This window comes from Peromyscus eremicus, chromosome 1, assembly GCF_949786415.1.
Source record: "Peromyscus eremicus chromosome 1, PerEre_H2_v1, whole genome shotgun sequence".
Classification (NCBI taxonomy): Eukaryota; Metazoa; Chordata; class Mammalia; order Rodentia; family Cricetidae; genus Peromyscus; species Peromyscus eremicus.
Genome location: NC_081416.1, coordinates 92,852,820 through 92,875,787, shown reverse-complemented (window position 1 = coordinate 92,875,787; position 22,968 = coordinate 92,852,820). Strand labels below are relative to the sequence as shown.

The window sequence follows — 22,968 nt, the reverse complement described above, 5'->3', positions numbered from 1 at the left end:
CCTCCTGCTTCAGGCTCTCTGCACATGCGGATTCTTCCCCGGATTCTCCGGTGGTTCCTGCCTTTCCACCCTGGAGCTTAAATATCACCAGAGAGGACTTTTTCACCCCCATTTCCTTATTTAAACCACTCATTCCCTGCCTGTCATTTCCTTTCCAGTTTTCAATAGCAACTGGTCATTGCTTTTGTTTTCCTTTGGAGAATTTACTGGGAAAATGACTGGCTTCTCTCCTGTGAATAGAAGCCCCGAGGAAGGTGCAATTCTTGAGGCCCTGTCCTACCCCACCGCTGTTCTCCTAGCACTGAACCTGACAGCAGTCCTGAGCATCGCTTCAATAAATGAATGAAGAGACCTAATGGCAGCTATCCAGATATCACTGGCAAGCGTCTCTGGCTGGAGTGAGTAGATTCGTACAGGCAGGTCCCCAGGGAGGGGGGCCTTGATGGCATACGACTGCCCCCTGCCACACAGCCCAAGATATTTGTGGCTCCGTGGCTCTATTGCAAAGAAGAGACAGGGCCTAGTCCTGTCTGCCACAGCAACTTTTCCCCTCCTGTATGTATTCATGTAGATTTGTGTTTTTAATGGGTGCCAGGGATCAAGCTTGGGTCTTCATGCTCATACAGCAAGCTCATACTGAGCTCTCTTAAAGTGAATTTTTGAGAGGTGAATTCTAGGGTTCTACTCCATGGTTCCTTTACACACAAACACTGTGACCTCCTCAGGGGGTGGTAGGCAGCACTGTAACATTCAGGGGTCGGTGGGCGGCCAACATTTCAGTCCTTTCCTCCTGAGCTCTGTCCTGGACCCCTTGGCCCCTCACACAGACCTGGCTGGCCTCCCTCGCTCTTGTCTGAAGGTCCTCTGGATGTATTAATATGACCACTTTCCCCTTATAGCCTAGGCTGAGCCTTTAGCAGCCAATGGGAAGAAATGCACCCCACCCCACCCCACTTCCTGACCCCGGAATGTCCTGTAGAGAATACCAGGTCCAAGCCTGTTTTTCTGTCTGGAGTCTTCCAATCCCATCCCAGGATGCAGAAGCCAGCCCCCATGTTCCTTAGAGATGTGCTGCCTGGAGCCACACATCTGTGGGGGACCAGGGAGGATGTGTCTGGAAGCTGTGTTCCCCAGATGGTGACTCAGCTACATCCTGGGCACCTGCAAAGCCAGCATCACCCATCTAATGAAGCGGGGCTCCCAAGAGGCCTACAATCTTCACAGAGGAGGAGGAGGAGGACCTAGACTCTCAGACGAGTCTCAATTTCACAGCATCAGGGACGCGCACACCAAGGCGCTGAACCAGAAAACGAGAGTCTGGCAGGAGCCGCAGACACACCATGAGCATCGGGGGAGCAGAGATTAGGGCCCTTCAAAATCAATTTTGAATTCAAAGTTTTAAATGTGTTCTCTAGGCACAAAGAGGGGATCCTCCAGCCTGGCTCAGCCTACCCAGCTGCTGGGCTCTGTTTCTTTCCTGAAGCAACAGAGCACAGCACCTGCGAGCTACTGGGAGAGGGACAGTGGAGGGGGACTGCACCTTGTCACCAGGACAAAAAGGACAGGGAACTTCTGGGTACTGGCTGAAGGAGCACAGGGCTGGGGCTTCCTGCTGACACCCTGGGGGCTACTATAGCTCTTCCCAACCATCTGGGAAGCAGTTTAGATGGTGGACTTTGAGGTGGGATAGCTATGGATTCCAGACCAGCCATGGGCTCTAGGGAGAAGATCCTTGTTCAAAACAAACTTTCCTTCCAGCAAAATGGGGGAAGATGACTGCCCCATGGAAGCAGGGGGGCCCTATGTGGCAGTCAGCAGAACAGACTGCTACCAGCTGTGCGACATGGTCTCTGTAGCTGGGAGCTGCCTGTTGGTCAAGCTGCCTGTTATCAGGCCATTCCTGGGGGACTGTGAAGTCACAGCAATACATGGGGCACCAGAAACCTGGGGAGAACAGACTACTCCAGCCAAACCCTGGAGAAGGCTTCTGAGTTTGCAAGAGGAAGGCCTTGGGGGCCTAGATCATTAGTGTGTGCTCCAGGTAACCCAGCTTGGTCCTGTGCTCCTACCTGGGCCCCTCTTAGCCTATAGTCTACCCACAGCTGATGTCTTCTCAGGCTCTGGGGTAGGGAAGCTGCCCTCTAACAAGCTTCTGATCCCAGTATCCCTGCAAACAGCCTCCACTACTTCTCCAAAACCTCAGGCCTCTCTACACCACGGTGGTCCTATGACAGAAACCCCAATGACCATGAAGCACTCAGCAGGGGACAAACAGCCACAGGAGCATCAGGGTCTTGTGCATGCTTCACGGGGACCTCCTTATTTAAAAAAGGAACGCTGGGAACAGAGGCTGGGGTTTCCAGACCATACAGGGGAGAGAAGGCAGGGACCCCCTAGCTTGGGAGTGGGCTGCTGGCTTTGCAAGGAGATTGCAGGGAAGGCCTGGGTAATGCTCCTTTTAGTTACAGCATAAACTGTGGCGATAAAGCGTACCTGGGGAATGTTTAGAGAAAGCACTAATGATTTCTTCCCCAGTGGTTAATAAATTCACTTCTAGATCAATTTGTTCGCGATAGAGCCCGGCGAGCGGAACCCGCGCGGCGGGCACAGCCGAGTGTGTCTTTTTCAGTATAAATGATTTATTACGATGATTAGCGGCACATAAACAATTTAAAATACAACGCTAATTAGTTTGGGGAAGAAAGGAGGGGAAAAGCCACCCTGTCTCTCTCCCCATTATGTTCTACTTCTCTAAGTATGTACTTTTTAATTAAATCCAAATGTCACAATAAATTTAAAGTGTTTTATTACTGCTCGGGCTAACTGAGGCAGTCAGGCAAGCCCCCTCACCTCAGGCATCAGCAGGCAGGGTGTGTGTGGGGGGGTGAGGACCAGGGGTACCAGAGGGGGATGCTCACATCTCTTCTCCAGGGACTCCTGCAAACCCCTCCAGGTTTCTGGCAGCCCCGGACTGGCAAACTCTGGAATCTCCCAGGTGCCTCCAACCTTCCCAGCCAGTGTGAGCAGAATCTCTTCCTTCAAGCTTGTTCTGAGCAGCCTAGAAGTCAGTCACTTCTCCATGATGGTCCCATACTGTCTTCTGCCCGCATCAACTGCCCCGAGTGCTTTACCTAATGTCTTCTGTGGGGGACACTTCCTGTGTGCCCCTTCCAGGGTGGTGCTCTGCTATGGGTACTTCAGCTTCTGGGATGGGGAAATGCAGCACAGAGAGGTGCAGCAATTTATCCACAGCCTCACAGCTAAAAATAAGGACTTGGGCAGAGTCTTTGTTCCCTCTCTAGCATGTTCTGCCTTGGAGCCTACACCTGACTGTATCTGAGCGCTCATCTCCTGTACTCAGGAGTAAGCAGAGAACTGGGGGCTTCAGGGGGCCTTCCACCAAGATGCATTTGAGGCAGGGATCAGCCAGAGTTTAAGGATTCTGATATGTCTGGGTTCAAGTTCTGGTTCTGCCACGGACTAACAAAGTAGATTGGTTCTTTAGCCTCTCTGAGAGCTTCAGCTTTTACATCAGCAAAACAGAAGCTGCCATACCCAATTTACAGGGCAAAAGAATGTAAACAGTGAAAGCAAGAAGACCATCCTGTAATTCTTCATATACCACACAAGTAGTGATGACTTTTCAAAGCCCTTGAGGTGAGCTGAAAGAGAGCTGGCCCTATTTCACAGATCAGAACACTGAGGCTAGAAAGGTCACAGTGAATCCCAGAACCCAAGCAGGGATCAGATGGCAGGTAACCTCCCTTCCACAACTCAGACAGCTAGGGAACTTCACCCATAAATATTCCCACGCACTGTTCATTTAAGAACAAGTATCTGAGGCTGCAGAGGTGGATTAGTGGTTAAAGCACTGACCACCAGGACCCACATAAAAGCCAGACACAGTGGTGCATGAATCTGTAATCTCTGTCCTCCCACAGGAAGCTGGGAGGTGGAGACAGCAGGATCCCCAGAAGTTTACAGTCCATCTAGCCTGGTGTGTCCACAAGAGGCCTTGTCTCAAATAAGGCAAAACCAAGGACCAATAACTCAGGTAGTCCTCTGACCTCCACACATGGGCCATGGCATGCACACTTCCCCTCACAAACACATGTGTATACACACCGACAACAAACATCTCTAAGTACAGAGTTTCCATATGACCCAGCAATTCTACTCCTAAGTATATGTCCAAGAGAAACGAAAACATTGGTCTGAACAACATGTACAAAAGCCAAAAAAGTATAAGTAATCCAAATGTCTATCATTTATCACTTGACAAATGAATAAAAAATATATTTACACACAGTAGAATATTATTGGATCATGAAAAGGAATGATAAACTAATTGTACTAGTTTATCTTCCCAGGGCTCTGTTGAGTGCCCAATCTTAAGCACTAGACCACCAGGGATGGGCTTGCTGTTGAAGCTTCTATGTCCTTCAAGGATTATGCCCTATCTGCAAAGAGGGCATGCCTGTGAGGGAAGGTTCCTTTCAGAATCTTGAACCTGTTCTATATGGGGCAGTGTGACTATATATAGTGGTATGTGAAGAGTGGCATACTCTGTATGGGCCATCAGAAGTACATAATATGTGCACAATGACTAGGGTATAGTGGAGACTGGAGAGAGATGGTACCCTTTCCTGGGGCCTGTGAGCCTCGCCTTGGGCAGGGTGTAAAGGTTCAGATCCCAGGCACACGGCCAGGAGGGTGGGAGGCAAGAATGCCCTTGGAGGGGTTAGTCTAAGAGGATCAAAATGATAGAGCATTTTAGCCAGCAAGAGGAGTCAGGTGTACATTGTGGCAGGAAATGGCCACCTGCCCCAGAATCTGGGCTGAGAACTCTGTCAACAGCTCATCTTCACAAAGGCAGGCCAGTTTCCATGCCTCTCACCCGTGGAAATGGCCTCAGAAAGGGGGCAGCACAGCTCTGGGATGTCTGAGAAGGATGTCTGGGCTTTCATATCAACCACTATGTGTCCATTTTCTAAGCATGAGGCCGGCTCCTGTGGGTCTCTGTCATGGGGTGCTGGCTCAGGAAACTGCACCTTTGGAAAACTACTCTATACTTCTCCAGGGAGCCTAGGACTGAGGAGATGTCTAGAAGAAGAGGTGGCCGGTGGTATGGCAGGTACTCGTATCTTTCCAAAGCCACCAACAGTGCCCCAGGGAACACAGTGCCACAGGTGACAAAGCACATGAAAACACCACCGTCTCTCATCTGGGATCCACTCAGGAAACGATCAACATGCTCTAGGTCCTAATTTGTTTTTGTTTTGTTTTGTTTTTCGAGACAGGGGTTCTCTGTAGCTTTTGGAGCCTATCCTAGAACTCCCTCTGTAGACCAGGCTATCCTCAAATTCATAGAGATCCACCTTCCTCTGCCTCCCGAGTGCTGGGGTTAAAGGCGTGCACCACCACCACCCAGCTCTAGGTCCTAATTTATATGTAAGGAAACCAGAGATGAGAGAAGTTAAGTGGTCTGTCCAGGGTCACCCTGTAGTGGGTAATAGAACAATTCCCTGAGATCTCACAAACAGAGGGTGGCAGAGCAAGAGTGGGATAAAAGCTGTGGTTGCCACCTCCCACCTCCTAAGCCAGCAAGCCACCTCTTCAGTAGTCAGACCTGCATGGGGCTGTTATTTCTTTTAGAGGATTCTACAGACTTCAAATCTGCAGTGTCTGGGCACAGGACCTTGGGGGTTCTTCCCCTTGAGGGTAGACATTAACTACCTCCTTCATAACCAAAGCAGACTCCTCTCCACTGTCTCCTCCACAGGCCCAGACTAAAAGCTAGGAAGGAAACTAAAGGAAGGTACAAAGGACATGTAAGCTGGAGGAGTGGCGAGTGATCATCTGCGAAGCTGAAAGAGGACCCCTTCCTCCTACTCTATGCCCCATTCTCTGCTTTTAGTTTTATCCTTTCCAGACCATTCTCCATGGAGTGGTCCAAATGATCTGATAAAGTGTCTTCAGTCTGCCTAGAGCCCCCAGAGCACTCCCACTGACCTCAAGGTGACTCTTCACTCCTAACCAAGGCACAGCTCACAATAGTGTGGTTCTGTCAGTGATCGTCAGTGTGGTCACGACAACGACGCTGTGAGCTCTAGTTACTGATCTCTCTGGCCACCCCCCCCCCATTCTCTCTCTGGGACGGTGAATCCTTATGATCCATGTTGCCCTTCCACTCTGGACCTCTTTCACCTATTAACTCACTACCCATCCAAATGAAGTAACTAAACCCCTGCTATTAGGACCTGGTTCTTGACCCCCGCATTTTGATAACTATACCAATGGTGACGGTTTTAATTAGAAAGTAATTCTTAATAAGCTTCATTAGGTCAATTGGATTTCTTGATCAATTTTTCTGTTCAATAGTATGAAGCCACACCCCCCATTTTAATTGTATTGGTATTATTTTCATCAAGATCAATTTTTTTTAATTTTTCAGTGACTTCTTAGTCTATGACTTGTTTTTAGCTCATGTCAAATCTTATAAATTAGAGTGTTTGTCACCATTGAGACTTCTTTTGTGACAACGATTTCTCACAGAAAAATATTTCCCGAGCCAACTTCTGCAGATCTAAATTTTGTCAAGAAGATTCAATTCTTCTGTCAATTTTTAGTCAATAACGTATTTTACCAGGTGCAGCCTTAACCGTTGCCAGCTTTACTTTGTGTTAATTATTTCAACCGATTTTAATTTTTTCCTGGATTCTTTTTTTTTTCACTTTGCGTTTTCAATAATACTAATGAGATATTATTCTTGTGGGTAAGACAGCTTTGCCATGAATTTGATCAAGTCCGCCTGAGATCAAAGAGCAGCATGAAGGCATCCTTGGGGCAAACGGGCAGGTGAAAACACCACACTCTGCACTTGGGCGGGTGCCAGGTTGCAACCAGGTGCCCCAGGGAGCCCTGCCCCCTGCCCAATGCTCCCCAGGGTCCTGGCCCCTGCCAAGAAGAGGCCTCACAGATGGTAAATGGCTTCTGGGTAGGGGAGGCGGGTGTGCAGCTGCCTGGAAGAGGCAGCCTCCCATCAACAAGCCAAGAGCCCAACTGTCCAGGTTGCTTTTGCAGCCAGTCACCTTGCCAGTATAAGTGGGGACAGGACCTGCCCAAGGACATCCTACTAGGCAATGGGCCAGGAATGGGGATGCTGGAGTTCTGGCTCTCAGCTCTGTGCTGCCCAGACACCTATGGGAGTGTGCTAGTCTGCAGGAGTCCTGTCCCCTCACAGAGAACTGTAAAGCCATCCCTGCCTAGGCTGCCTTACAGGTCTGTCCTCATCTCTCCTAGCAAAGCCACTAGGGATGGGAGTCCTAACAGCTAACAGCTACAGGTAGGCTGGCTCAAAGAGGGACCACCTTCACTTCCTCCAAGGTGCTGAGGGAGAGGGCAGACTCTGGGCAACTGAGTCCTATCAGACAACTGTTCTGTAGGCCCCTAACTGGTCTTAGCACATTTACCACCTATTAAAGAACAAAACAACAAAACAAAACAGAAACCCCAAAGTCCAGAAACCTCCAGATCCAGACAGAAAGTCTAAGTGCATGAGTAGGTAGAGGTGTACACATGTACGTGTGTGTGTGTGTGTGTGTGTGTGTGTGTGTGTGTGTGTGTGTGTGAGAGACAGCCATTTATTTATAACACTAGAGTCAGTCATTTCACCAATTTCCCCATGTTCCTGACAGGCAGGGGCCTCATTCCAGCCCTGCCACTCACCCACTCTCTGGGATACTCCAGATGAGTGTGTTTCCTACTCCTAGAGTGACCTAATCCTCTACAAAATGGAGCAGTGGAAGGAGGAGGATCAGGAGTTCAACACCAGCCTGGGCTATATGAGGCCCTGGCTTGGTTGGTTGGTTGGTTGATTTTAAGACTGGCTTCTGGATGGAAGGTGAACTTCGTAGGACTGGGGACAGTGCGTGTAGCCTACTGGACACCTGGGTCCTAAGGTGCAGCTGCAGAAGCTGACTGTGACTCCCTCCTTAGTCTCTACTGATGGCCTTCAGGAAGCAAGCTGCCATAGCGCAGAGGCTGCTGTGCGCTGCTGCTGTGCGCTGCTGAGGCCCGTAGGAATGGAATCGATGGTAGTAGGCAGCCAGAGAGGCCTCCAGTCCAATCCACCTGTGAACGGAATCTTTACAGGCGAATAAGAGAGCTGAAAAGTGGTCATTGCCCCAGGTAGATGGCTGACAGACATCCTTCTTTCCCATCTCCGAGAGGCTCTGAAGATCCAGTCAAACCGCCCCAGCTGCCTGTCCCACAGAAACGCAATGACAGCTATGTATTGTGTCAAGGTGCTAAGTTCCAAGCTCTTCATTACCCAGTGGCAACTAATCTACCTCTGTTCAGGCCTGAAGACACATCCTACCCTGCGGTCTGGAGCTACAAGCTTCTTTCTGGAGGACAGGCCTAGCTATTGAGTGTGAGGAAGTGGGACTTGAACCTAGTCTATCTAGCTAAACCTGTGTGAGATGCACTTGTTTTCCAAGATAAAACAGTGAATCAGAGAGTTCAAGCATTCTCTGGCACTCACAGGCAGCCCTACCCATCTGACACTATGTATGGTGGTTTATTTCTAGATCCAAGAAAGAAGGGGAGTGGGGTTGGAGCAGGGTGCTGGCTCCAGGTCCTGGGCATCCGGGCTAGCATTGCCTGACTCCTCTAGAAAGCATGGGTCTCCCCCCTTTTTTCAATGGAGTCACAGAGAGCCAACCAGCAAGGTTGAATTATTAAAACTCCTTTCTGGGGTACCATGTGGATTTCTCTCCACAGAGACCGAGAGCAGAGGGGTGGCTGCTCCCGCCACACAATATTAAAATGTCACGAGTTTAAGGCCTGCGTCGGTTGAGTCATAAGTTATCAGCACCCAGTGAGGGCCGACAGAAAGCCTCCCTTAAATTATTAAGCAGAGAGCGTCAGACTGTAATATTTTGCTAAACCAAAGTACAGACACAGACAAAGATGTCATTTCAATATTTGAAACCAGCAAGTTTAATTTAAAATAAGAGCAAACCAATAAGCTCAGAACATCGCGGCGCATGAGAGGAAAATTATACTGTGAGGGTGGGGGGGGGAGAAAGTGGAAGGACTTAAGAAATTTATAAAAGTAATCTCCAAGTAGAAATTAGAAATCAAGGCCTAGAAACAGAATAACACAAAAGAAATATTACTGTCCACTTTCTAAATCAATATAACACCGCTCCACGCCGGAATTACCATGGTAACTCAAGTAAAAAGAATCAAGCAATTCTTATTATTTCAAAATAAAATCACAGCCTGAAGCCTGGGTTTTATTACAACCACTGATAGATCGCTGGCTTGTATTTATCTGAAATATTGCTTTTCAATCAGCTGGTTTATGAATGTACACAGGCCTCTCACCAGCCCACTTACTGCCCTGTTTTGAGGCCAGGGGCCAACTGATGACTTTGGTGTGTCCTGCATCTGCATACGTGCCCCAGTTAAAGCTAACTACGGAGTTTCGCCCCCTTCCAGACAGTCCTGTGACTTTGCAAGATGGGGAATGGAGGCAGGAAGAAGCAGGGGAGATGGACTCATAATGCTCCTACCCCCAAGCTTGCCCTTGGAGGAGTGGGCGCAGGGCTCCAGAGAGCATGCAAACATACATGCACACACGCACAAGCACATACATGGAGCCCACCTAGAGAGTTCCTTCCTACTCCAGGTCACCCTCAAATGAGCTCTACCAGGAGTTCTCCTCAGCCCCAAGGGTGGCAGATGGGAAAGGGAGCCAGCAAGTCAGAGAATGAGCTCAGGGATTCACCATCAGATCTCCTGGTTTCACAGCCCAGCCCAGGCATTAGAAGGCTGTGGAGTCTGGGACCAATCTACCAGGTTCTTTGTACTATGCTTTCTCATCTGTGAAATGAGGGTAAGAAGAAACGCTTCTTCCTAAGGTTGTTATAGGCACTGAATGAGATCAGGGAGGATGTTGGAGATGGATGGTAGGCTGGTTCCAAAACTGCCTGATCTCCAGGCCTCTTGGTAGCCATGCCCTTCATGACATAAGCTGCCACCTACTATCTTCAAGAGTAGAGTCTGTTCCCCAAGCCCTTGAACCTGGGATGACCTTGTGATTTGCTTTTGCCAGTGGAATGTGTCATAAGTGACAATATCCCCATGCCAGACAGTGCCCCTGAGAAGCCTGGTATGTACTCATTCTCTCTAGACCTGTCTCTGTCATGATAACTAGCCAGATGACATGACTAGAAGATGAGGGACTTGAGTCTTGTTACCCCAACATCTAACTGAGCAGCCATCCTCCATCCCCCAGGTTTAAATACGCCCAGCTGAGAGCAGAAGAACTTCCCAGCCAAGCCCAGCTTAAATCTCCAACCCAAAGATTTGTGAGCTAAATAAATGCTTATTGTTTCAAACCACTAAGTTGGTGGTGTAGCCATCACTGGTATGTGTGTATTGGGCAATGCTTTGTATATAGAGTTCAGTAAAATGAAAGCTGCTGTATGTTTATGATACCTAAGGACCAAGAAAATCATACTGCAGAGAAGAATATCAGTTCACACAGGCATGAGGCATCCTGGTGTATTGCATCTGTGAACAATAGATACCAGGAACTGCTCATGTTGTAGAGACAAGAAAACTGATACCCAGTAAGTTGTCTGAAGTCACATAGCTCCCAACAAGGAACCTTCAGGTCTTCTGAACTATGCTCCAGTAGACTGCACTGAAATCATCAGGTCCCTCAGGAAAGCCCACCTGATCCCTAGGACAAAGGACAGAAGGAAGGAGCTAGTGATGTGGCCTAGTAGGCCTTCACATTAGGCATCTGCCCCTGAAACCTGGTCCAGCCTGCTCACTCCTCTTACCACCTGCTTCTGTCTCCAGCTATATCAGTCCCAGTGGGCTCCTGCTTTAGAACATAAACACAAGCTAACCAATGACAGGCAAGCTTATTATTAGGTGGATACTGTCTCTGAGCAAGGCCAGCTATGGGGGAATGGTGTGTAAGGCCAGGGGAACAACAGGAGTAAAGGGATGGAGACAAACACCGGAACTACATAAACACAAGCCAGCGTGGATGTATTAGGTCTACATTGCTTAGTGTCACGGGTGGGGTGGCAATCAGCCTTTGGCAGAATGAATGTCAGAGTGGCATTCTGTCTGGCTGTAATAAGCATCAAGAGACAGATGGTAGATGAGATGGAAGATGTCAGTGGCAGAAGAGAGAGGGGTAGGTCCAAAATCCCACTTAAATGCAACCTAGACACATGCTGAGAAATGCTAGGCCATCAGCACTCCAGGAAAAAGACCTGATGTGCTATTTGCCAGTTTCCCTGGTACAACTATTTGTACTGTGACTGACTCCAAGCTGCTGATGTCATGTCATTGAGCTCAGAGTTGGAAGCAATGCACAAAATCACCTCTTGCAAGAATTTCAAGTTGCCTTCACGGTATGGTTATATCATGAGTCAGGACCTGCCAGGGGGGGCCTCGTTTTAGGAAGACCTAGCAAGCCTGGCATTGGGAGTACTCTTACATGCCTCAATGTATCTCATCTCCATGCAACTAAGATAGGCAGGAAGGCAGGATGGGCTATATGTCATACACATGCGTGGGCCTTCTCAGTCCAAAAGGCTCAGGACAGATGAGTGCCTATCGGCACCTTCTAGGAAGCCTTACATCTGAGGACAGTCCCCTAGGGTGTCAGTAACTTGCCTAGGGCCATGACTAGGACACCCAGGCAGGCATGTTGTTCTAGTTCATCTGATGATCTGTGCCCAGACTCACCATGCCTTGGGGCCAGGATATGGAAAACAGAAAGACACCGAATCTCTGGGCTATATCTCTCCACATAATCCTAGATTACTCTCTTGCTTTCTCTGACCCTCAATCTATCCCCCCCCCATATAAAGGAAGGACTTGAGAAAAGTGTTCATGAAGGCTTTTCCCATGATGCCACTTGCCTTGAGAATCCAGATACTAGTAAGAAGCAAAGGTAGTTTGTCTCCCAGCAATGACCAAAAGCCAGGAGAACAGTGAGAAGGGCCCAGTTTTCATCAGTGAACAGGCCACTGGACTGGGCCCAGGGCTTATTTCAGACTGTACTGAAACCTAGCAGGGGCAGCGATGCCTCCCATGGCCATGGAGTTTCCTATTGACGGAGTATGTTCACTGACAGAACCTCATTTAATTCTGGTGACAGTCTAGGTAGACGGAGCAGTTCTCATTGTAGACGTGGGAGGGTACAGAGGCAAAGCACCTCAGCATTGGGCAGAACACAGCACACAGAACACAGAACACACATTGCACTGCAGAACTCAGCAAAATGGTAGAGACTGCAGCAGGTCTAATACCCTGGACACTGGGGTGGACACCCACACCCCTTTCTCTACCATCTGTTCTAACTTTCAGTCTGTCTAATGCCTTGATCAGAATTTACTGGGAGGCCCTGTGCCTGGGGTATTGATCCAAGCAATAATTTGGCCTCCCTGTTACATAGAGAAAGATAGGTTTGCCATGTGTAAGACACAGTTCCAGTGGCGGGGGGAGCCCCAAATCTCTGAATCTGCATTTGCTTAGAACTCTTCCAACATGGCTCCACTTTCCCCAGTTACATCACCACAGCTCTGTCTTCTGCTGAAAGATGGCCCAGCCCATGCCTCCACAACCATTTCCCAACACAGGTTGCCTTGAGCAGGCAGCCCAGATGAGGCTGAATCTCCTGAGTCTTTCTCCCAGGACCACAGAGGGTCTTGTCACCAATGTTCACCAGCAATCATCCTTCTGTCCTAAGGGTGAAAGACCAAAGTAAACCACTTCCAAGTCCTATCCATAAATGCTGAGAAGCTCTTTAAACTGAAGAAAGCAGGACTGGACTGTGACCAGTCCTGATTTCTATGGGACAGGGGTAGGGGAGGAAATGAATTCTCAGAAGAGGTGAGAGGCAGACCCTAGCATATTTCCATGTGCATGTTTGTGGGGCACATTCAGAGAGAGGGAGCAAGGGAGACAGACAGGCCCTGCAGCCACAGAGGCCAAGCAGGTGCCCATGCCAGCGCTGAGCTCCGGCACGCAAAGGGTGAAGCTTTTAGGCGAGCAGCGGCTAGTGATCTCAGCTTCCCTTGGTCTTAATGCTCCTGAAAGGCTCCCTGTAATTGGGCATCAGTAGTTAATGCAGTATTGACTGCATTACACGCTCCCGTGCCTCCCCTCGCTAATGCCAATTGCATCACCTTGTACAGTCACCGGCTTGCTTAGCCAATAGCCGTTAAAAGCAATCCAAATCATGAATCATATGGGAAACTTTTAGCAAGACACCGCCATCCAAGGAGACAATTTACAGTTGAGTTAATCTGGGTACATTAGTGAGACATGGATTCTGGACGACAGACCAATTTATGTTGTTTCCCTGTCCCCCACCCCCTTAGTCCTCTGTGTGGGCGAATGAATGGAAGGGCAGGGGAACTGAGTGGAACACCTGCCTCTTTGCCCAGTGTTCCAGGAGGGGTGGGGGAGCCCCCTCTTCACAGACTCTCTGCCTGGTTGAGTTTGTACAGGAAGGGGCAGTGACTGTCCTGCCACTCTGGATTTGTGACGGGTCCCTCTCGCAGAGTGCGCTGCTGCTGAGACTAGTTGTAGCAGGTGTGGATGAAGACAACCCCTCCTGCCAGGCATTAGGTGAGTGCCTCGCCCTGCCATCCATGCCAGGCCTTTACTAGCTCTTAAAAGGCTGTAGTGCCCACTGAGGTAGGGTCTCTGCCATGGAACAGCACGGGGGGCCTGCTCCCCACCTCCAACTCCAGGGCCAGGAGGCCAAGGCCACACACTACTCTCTGTGGTCTAGGGCATGATGGGACCGACCAGGAGGTCCCGCTGGCAGCAACCTCTCAAGACAAACTGAGTCAGCTGGCGAGGCTGTGTTCCTAGCAGTCATTAACAATTGAAGACTCTGCTGTCTGGTCTTCCTCAACCCAGCTCGACTCCTCCTTAAGCATTTTTTTACTTATTAGAAATGCTCTGGGAATCATGTCTGGTGTTTGGTTCCACAATGTGCCTGCTGCTTCCTGTGGTCACCCAAGCCATCCTGCTGGGCTTTTACAGAGGCAGTTTAGACCCAGACCAGCCCTGCTCCAGCATGCATCTGAGAACATGCCGGCACTCCCAGCTGGGTGCCTTTAGCATCCTCTCTTGCCCAGGCCCCCACAGCTCAAGCTCTTACTGTTCAGTGTGTCCCCACTCAGGGGGCCTCTTCTCCATCAGTGAAGGTCAAATCTGATTTGCAGAGTTCAGGGCAGGAGTTTTCTTTGCTGCCCTGGGACTTCAGTCTCTCCCGCCCACACTCAAAGACCACAGCCTGGTGACAGCCCGAGCTGCAGGTGCCAGGGAAAGGGCTGGTTTTCCAGGAGAGTTGGAGCTTGCCTCCCCTTTTGCTGACAGGGAGACTGGGCAGCATTTAGAAAGCCCAGACCCTGAGTTCCAGTAAAGTGGAGATGGCTAGGCCAAGAGCAAGCGTCCAAATGAAAGCAATTAATCTTAAAACCCGAAGTTTAACCATTTGCAAAACAGATCTTTCTGTCTCTGTGGTGACCCTTCACTGCTCGACCTAATGGATTACTTTATTAATAATGCACTGTGCTTAAAAGCAAAAAAAAAAAAATTTTTTTTCTGACGATTCAATACTTCAGAAAGTCTCTTAAACCCGTTGCTAGGGCAAAACGATTGATATTTTATTATCTTTCAGAAGTGCAACATGAAAGCCCTGCAGCCCAGCAGAAAGAGGGCTTTGGTCCTCTGTAGCTGGCAGACCCGACTTCAACCAGAGGAGCCCAGCCTCTCTCAACAAGATGCTGCCGGGTACAAAAAAGGTGTTGGGGGAGACTAACAGGAGCCCCGAGGTCCTGCGGCTGCCAGACAATGGGTGTTGTGTGCGGCACCAAGGAACACACCCCTAAGAGCCCAGGGCACCACATCTGCCACACAGTCCAGGTGGCCACATTCTGGGAGGGCAGAAGTGTATATGAAGTTAGGCAGTAGGTACCGAGAGGCAGGTGAGTGTATACACAGCTTTTCTCCATTCCCCAATGAAGATGCCCAACCTTCAAGGACCCCAGCACCTGATTTCCTTATGTTGTCATGGATCTCAGAGACCAGCAGTGCCAATGGGGAAGGGCACCATATTGTTTGATTGTACAAGTAAGGGGAGGAATAGGCATCACATGCCCAAGATATCCAATTACACAGCAGTCTGAAGGTCTGCAGACATCCACTGCCTTTAGCATTATCCCCAGAGCCCAAGCCTTTCTAGGGCACAGATCCTGGGTAGAGGTGGAAATGCCATTTTGCCAACATACAACTAATCTTCCTGGACAGAAGGCTCCTACACACAAAACTCAAGTCTTTTGGGTTCTTGGCTTAGGCCTGGGGAGCCAAGAATGTGGAATAACTTTGGTCAAAGATGCATCTTGATTTCCACATGCTTCTCATAGTGACAGTCCCTGTAGACACCAAAGAAGGGCCCTTTGCACCCTTTTTTAAAAAAGAAAACTCGCCAGGCGGTGGTGGCGCACGCCTTTAATCCCAGCACTTGGGAGGCAGAGCCAGGCGGATCTCTGTGAGTTTGAGGCCAGCTTGGGCTACCAAGTGAGTTCCAGGAAAGGCGCAAAGCTACACAGAGAAACCCTGTCTCGAAAAACCAAAAAATAAATAAATAAATAAATAAATAAATAAATAAATAAATAAATAAATAAATAGAAAACTCTGGAGCTGGGCATGACTGATCTGAAGTAACACAGGATAAGGAAATACTGACGAAAGCCACCAAATCAATGGCTTTTCTCTCCCTGTCTGGCCTGACCCCAGGCCTCTCCTTCTCCTTTGCATTCTATATAAAACAGCTCCAGCCCAGTGCTGATGGCCTTCTGGAGCTCCAGGGGAGGGTCTGTGAATAGAGGAGAATCTGCTGTTATCCTCCAGCCAGCCCAGAACCATGTAGATCCCCTCTTTGTATCTCTTCCTTCAGTCATGCCGAGAACCAAGCAGTCTTTGGGGACTTACTGGTCCCATGTCTTCCCTGCCTACATCTACCCAGGTCAGACATTTTAAAGGCCCTCTCCTGCTGATACCTCAGAAGGTATAGTTACTCTGGGATAGCTGGATGAAACAGCAGCCAAGAGAACATCCGGTATGACCTTGAACAAGTCACTTAACTTTCTGGTTTCAGCAGTAGCCATGGCAACAATGTCTCCATGGACAGAAGGCACAGACCCAGTGGAGGATTCCTGGGGATGGATTCCCGGAGATGTCCCATTACTTCTAGCCTTTCCAGTCCCCACCCAAATGCCAGCAACAGTGGTCTTGCCAACAATCTTGCCCAGCTCTCCCTACAGCACCTATAGAACATACAAGCCTTACCTACAGGGGCTAAGGGCCTGAGACTGCCACTCCCTGGACCTTGGTGCCTGTCTTAGGTCACAGGACACATGCTGCGTTTTACCGCCAAGGCAGCCAGTATTCCCCAACCTTTGAGGCCACTTACTGCGAGGCACTCCCAGCCAAAAAGACTTTGGGGTCTCTGAGACCACCTGCTAGTGGCGTACTATAGCCAGGAGACCCTCTCAGCTCCGAAGCCCTACTGAATGAACCCAGGCTCTTGACCATACATCCGGGCCACCCTCAAACCACTCCCTCTGGAGTGCTACTGGTCCGTGGCGGGACGATTCTTCCTCTGGCTCAAACTCCCGCCTTCACATTCAAGGAGACGTGAGGTAGTGGCCAGCACCGGAGACGTCCCTCTCACCGAGTCATGCCCGTGGGCAGCTGTCTCCGAGGGCCCAGCTGGCCTTCCCCCCTCTGCCAGGCATCCCAGCTTTCGCGCGGTCCTCCGCGCTCCCGTTCGCCCCCAAGCTCTCTAGTCCGATTGATTCTCCCCGAAGCTGCTGATTTGCTGGGCGCTCAGCGCCTCTCGAGTTACGCGGCGGGCGCGGGGGTGATGGCTGCGGTGAGCGAGGAGCAGCCGCAGAGACCAAACGTTCAGCGTCAAGCGCCAGGGCGCGGAGACCAGAGGGCAGCCCGAGCCTCCACTCCTCTCCTCGGCGTACCGCCTCGCCCCGCCCGCCAGCCCGGGGACCGCGGGACCCGGGGGTGCTAGGCCAGGACGTCGCCCACCCCACCCGGGTCTGTCCTCCCGCCCCGGGCTGCCGGCCGGCTCCACAACCCGGCGTGGCCCCGCGTCTGTGTGCCTGGGTCCCGGTGCGTGGCATCCCGCGCGCCGTGGCGAGGGCGTTGGGGGCGTCGGGATCCCTGCCCGCCACCTACCGTCCTCCTTGTCCAGCACCATCATCTCGGGCGCTCCGTGTCCAGCCGCTGTTCGGCTCGGCCGGGAAAAGGGCGCCGACTCCGGGCGCGCTTCAGCTGGGAGGCCGGTCCTCCGGCAGTGAGCGGGCTCTAATTACCCGCTTGTCCGGCTCTTAACCTAGATTGCACTCAGCTAGAATTACATTCAGGAGTGAAGCACTTCGCAGATACAAAAGCAGTCTCACCTACTTTTGTGCCTCAGAATTGCAAGGAACTACGAACTGCAATTTAGAGAGAGAGGGAGAGAGAAGGGGGAAGAGAGGATCAGAGCCGTTTCTTTGATTCTCACCTTCTAAATGGCTCAATTTGCCCAGTATAATCTGTCTTAATGTAATTGCATTTGATAGCTCATAACCCTGGCTCTGGCAACGACACAGCTTTCAGCCTCATAAAGTGTTTTCCCCTCGGATTTAATCTGAATCTCAATCTGAAATTATATTCAAAGAGATGGGGGAATCTCGGCGGCCGACTCCTGCTGCCTTTCTCCCTCAATGTATGAGGTTTGCACTCCTGCTACTGAATAAATGCACACATTTCCCGAGGCCCCCCTCCCTGCCGGGTTAATGGGGAGTGGAGACGCGCGGTTGCCCGGCTCTGCAGCGCCACCTGGAGGTCTCTCCGCTCCAGGTCGGCGAATGACTGCGCTTAGGTCCCAAGGTTTCTTCCTGGTCTCCCAGGGCAGTCTGGCGGACCCTTGCCTGTCCCAACCCCTTCAACACTGGTTTCTGCTTCCTCACAGGAGGGCTATTGCTCTGATCATAACTCCTCTCTACCAGCTCTGCCTAGGGTTTCTAGCTGATTCTATAGTTGTTTGGCAAAGTTAACTCCTCTGCAGGGCACAAAACCTCCTACTGTGAGTCCCACAGTGACTATCACTGATCACAGCAGTGTCTGGTACCCTCATCCCCACCACCCACAGCATCCTGATTCTGTGCAGAGGGTAAGTCCTGTTTCAGCTTCTCTCTGAGCAAGCATAGATGCTTGAAGGCGTTTTTCCTTCTGCAAATATTTACTGAACACTTACTATGTGCCACACAGTATTCTAAGGCTCTGGGGATACAGCAGAGAAGAAAACAAAGATTCTGTTGTGGCGCTGACAATTCTTGCTCTGTAACTCACACAGCAGGAAGCAAGACAGGCCCAGTGCTTCTCCTCTTAGACCACACTTCCGGAAAAACCCGGTCCAGGCTGCCTACTCCAGGAAGACCACCTACTTTTAAAACCCCAAGAGGTTTTTTGTTTGTTTGGTTTTGTTTGGTTTTTTTCCCTAAATATTATAGAGCTCTAAAATGGAGTGAAAATTATTTTCTTCAGCTCAAGAAGGGCTCCAGATAGATATGTTTGGAGCTTGGTCCTGAACTTGGCTCTGGCAAGGTGTAGGAAGCTGAGTCTCCTGGGGGTGGGATCGATGGGAATCGATCCATTTGTTGCCAATTAATAAATGACAAAGCTGGCAAGTCACTACACTTTCTGCCTCAGTTTCCCTGTTTATGAACTGGTCCCCCTCTGTTCTGTCTCTAAAGGTGTCATGAAAAGGTAAACTCTGGTGCTCCAGACAATGTGGGGGTGGGGCACTACCTCATACAAAGGAGACCTGGAGGCTAAGTCTTGCCCCTTCCATCCTGGGAGGCCCCCATTCTTTACAGGAGTATGGGAGGGGCTGTAGCCCATCCTCACTCCAAGGCAGGGAAGTCAGGCTTTGAGGAAACTGAAGTGCAGCTGTTTCTAATGAGATGCCTCATCTGCAGCTCAGAGGGTTTCGCTTTCCCCTTCATCTTGAATACTTAATCCTAATAGTCCTTGAGTATATTTGATGTTAAATATATCATTTTGCTCAGACTCGCTGTCCCTCAGGACTGCAAGCTTGATCTCTCCCCTGCCACTGCAGCCAGAGCTGTGCCCTCGAGGTGTGAGGGAAGCTTCATTATTGCTGCTGCCACCCATCTGGTGCAGCCCCCCACCCCGCTCTGAACCCAAGCTAATCAATGTAGCAAGTGCAGGGCCCGGCAAGGGCAGCATCTTGAAGAAGAAACCTCTGGGCTATCTGGAGATGTAAGGTCTGTAGTCTTCCTGATTTCCAGGTGCCCACTTCTTGTTTTGGGGGGGTCTGACCCAGACCCACAAATCAGGACTCAATTAGCTGGAAGCACATTCCCACTCTCTTGTCTGAACCTCAACTCACCCCAGCTTCCAAGGTACCCAACTGGCAGCCACGTGGCTGACATCCCTTTGAGGAGTCAGGACCCCTGCTTCCCAAGCCTGAGGCACCAAGCAGTGAGCTAAAGAAGCAGGTAGGACATCTCAGCAGGGGAGCGGTGCCTCAGGTGATGTCCCCACAGGTAGCTTCCTTTACACCCTAGCTGTGAGCATGGCATCCCAATTTGTTCTGAGGGGAGAACCCAGCAAGTCCTAGGGGATTTAGAGAATCTTGAAGCTCACACCTAGGAAGGATCCAGATGTGATTTCACTTATGGGGTGGCCTTAAGCTCATAGGTGGGTCCCACTCTCCTGCCCTCCCCCTCTCAGGCAGCTTCCAGTTCCAGGGACAAGCCAACAACGTCTGAGTGGAATCCTAAGATGCCCTGGGGCTGGAAGAGGCAGTTTTCACTCAGTACATTCCACAGGTGGTGAGCCACTTCACTTCACCACACCAAGAGTGCTCCAAAATGCCCTTGAAATGCCTCTGGGGACAGCCGGGGGACACCAGTTATTCAGTCCCCAAGGCTGCCTGGAAGAGAATGGGGGGTGGGTGGCAGCTAGCTATCTTACATATTTCTGAACAGGTCCCAGCAGTTCATCCTTGTGCCTGGCAGAAACATCCAGAGAAAAGGGTGCCTGCATTGGGGGTGGGGGACAGTTTCACTTGATGCCTAAGGGCCCAGGCAGACGAGATAATCCAGAACTCTTCAGAGGCTGGCCAACATGCCTGAGCCTAAGGGCCCTGATCTCAGCACAGTAAAGTTATCTCCAAGATGGGGTTACAGACTGGCCTCCCAAGTGGTGATTGGAGAGGTATTTAGGGTGACAAGGACTCTTTCCCTGTGCACATGATAGTTACAGGACAGAGTAAACCATTATTTGTAGTGTCATCGGGATGCCTGCTAGCCAAGTTCGGATGCTCCCCCTTTCCCTCTACATACACAGAAGCAGCCAATGCCCAGGAATTCACAACCAACTTATCGTGGAGAAGTGCAGTCGGCAAACTCCCTCTTTGAGATTCTAGAGAGCCTAGAGAGGCCTTCTCAGAAACTGCAGTCACAAACTGTTAGGCCTTAGACATGCCTAAGCCAAATCAGCACAAATCTGCCGTGCCCCTCCATGAAAACCACCCACCCCTGTACAAGAGGCCCCAGACAGCTAGGGGTTTAGAAGGGCCTAGTTCTGCCCTAAGACTGAGGGGTTCCCTGTGCTACAGGAGTCTGTGTGCTAAAACAGACTGCCCTGGACAAGCCAGGACCATTGATCACCATAGGGGAGATGGTAGGATAAGACAAGTAACTGAGACCAAAGAGGAAGCCAGCCAGCCAGACCCTCTTCCTAGTGATCAGCAGCTCCCAACCCTACATTTCTGAGCCTCCTGTCCTATGTCATACTCCAGGCATGACTGTGTGTCTGTCCTCAGCCCTGAGGATGATGCAGAGATCGCTTCTCGAGATACCCACGATGGAGGGGGTGTTAGTTAGATCCAAGGGTAGACTTAGATTTTTGTGGGGCCCAAAGTTTACAGAAGTTTTAGGGGTGGGGGCTCTTTAAGAAAAGGAGTATGATTCAAACCAGCCTAGGTTAGTTACACAGTGTGTTTTTGACCAGTCTGGGCTGCAGCTCAAGACCCTATCAACTGTCCTGGTCCCCCACCCCAACCCACCTGGTCAAAAACAAGAGGAATATGAGATTGTTAATACAAACTGATCACCAGGGATCTGGCAACAGAAAGAGACCCCGAGGATCCCAAACTTCTCTTGGCTAGTCCACCCATCTATCCCAACCATCAGGACACTGACTAAAGTAGCCTGTGTGAACTGATGGCATGCAGTCTCCCTGCCCTGCAGGGTGACGAAATAACATCACCCACCAAGTAGGCTCTGAAGTCACAGACCTAAGTAAGATGGGAAGAACCCAAGGACCACGCTGGTTAGAATGAGCCTTCACCGGCCAAGTTCTCCGAGCACCCCCTGGGGATCCCTTTCATACCGAGGTATGGAAAAAAAAAATGAAAATACTCAGAGAGGCCCAGAAACTGGCTGGTGATGGGTACTACGACGAAGCCTGTGCCCCATGGGTCTAATATGCTCTCCAGATGAGAGCAGGAGCAAGAAAGTTCCTAGCCAGAGCATGCCCTATTCACAGGCTCTAGGATGCGGGGCGGGGAGGTGTTGGGGGGGGGGGGACTTCCTCATAGCGGGACGCAGAGTATGGCTCGACACATACTCTCTTACACACACATACACACAAACACACGCACCACTACACACACAAACACACACCACTACACACACACACACACACACACACACACCAGGGCACACATCCAGCTTCTGAGCTTCCGGGAAGCCGCCAACCGGCTCCAAGCAGCAGTCGTCGGGACCAGTGTCTGGGCCTCTGCCACTGGGGTCGAGGTGGCCTCGACAGAACCTGCACTGCTCCCAAGTGTCCCCGGGCACCTACCGTCCTCCTGGTCCAACACCATAGTCCCCAGGCGGCTCCAGCCGGGCGCAGGCGGAGGACGCAAAGGGACTCGCAGCTCGGACTGTCGCCAACGGGGCGCCTGCGCTGCTTCCCGCGGTCGCGCGTGGGCCCCGCGCCCCGCGGCCGCCGACGGGGGCGGACGGAGCGGCGCCCCGAGCGCAGCGCCGCGGGCAGGGCGCGCGGGAGGAGCGAGCGAGCGAGGGCGCGGCGCGCTGGGGGGCGGGCGTCGGGCGGGGCCGCAGCCGCAGCCGCGTGGGTTGAGCTGCCGGGACCCGGGCCGGAGCCGAGCGGGAGCCTGAACCCGAGCTGGGGCCGGAGCCCGGGCCGGAGCAGCCGCCGCAGCCGCGTGCGCGCGGGTTCCCTCTTGCAGTCTGCCGCGCTCGCTCTCAGCAGAGTGCAGCTTGCATTTCCCAGGGCCCCTCAGATTCCCCTGTTAATTAAATCAATTCATTATGCTCAGATCTGATTAGCGGCCCTTCCCCCCTTTGAATCAATTATTCAATACACAAACATAATTGCTTGGGCCAGAGGTGCCCGCCATTAGCTTATTTAACTCCAAGGACACTAATTACCCGCAGGGCACGGGAACTTTTCTCATTAATTCTGACAAAACACAAAAGCACAGCCAGAGTGTGTGCGTGTGAGGGACTCTGTGCATGTGTATGTGCGTGTGTGACCGCATGCCTGAGTGAGGGATGAGTGGAGTGGTGGGCCACTGGGAGAGTTTACGACCAGTGTGGGGAGGGTGGCATTTGTGCCATCGCGTGTGGGAGTATGCAGTTTGGGACTCGTGTGTGTGTGTGTGTGTGTGTGTGTGTGTGTGTGTGTGTGTGACAGTGTGTGAGTTGATCTGGGTGTGGCTCTGGGTCTGGGACTATGGACCGAGGTTGGAGACCCAGCACAAGAATGTAGAGTGGTTCTGTGTATGACTTTGAG

The 22,968-nt window shown here is 51.0% G+C and overlaps 1 protein-coding gene across 2 annotated transcripts in view; it reads right to left on the bottom strand.

The window, feature by feature from the left end:
* Lmo1 (LIM domain only 1) overlaps positions 1-22,160 on the bottom strand; it is a 37,448-nt gene extending 15,288 nt beyond the window's left edge. The window contains exons 1-2 of one of the 2 annotated variants that reach the window (XM_059269111.1): positions 22,012-22,150; positions 17,308-17,567 (exon numbers count right to left, since the gene is read on the bottom strand). In XM_059269111.1, coding sequence (XP_059125094.1) covers positions 17,308-17,332 — 25 coding nt within the window. In that variant the 5' untranslated portion in view covers positions 17,333-17,567; positions 22,012-22,150. Of the gene's footprint in view, positions 1-17,307; positions 17,568-22,011 lie in introns of both variants that reach the window. The other variant, XM_059269112.1, reaches the window with a different exon arrangement.
* Positions 22,161-22,968: the final 808 nt, after the last annotated feature.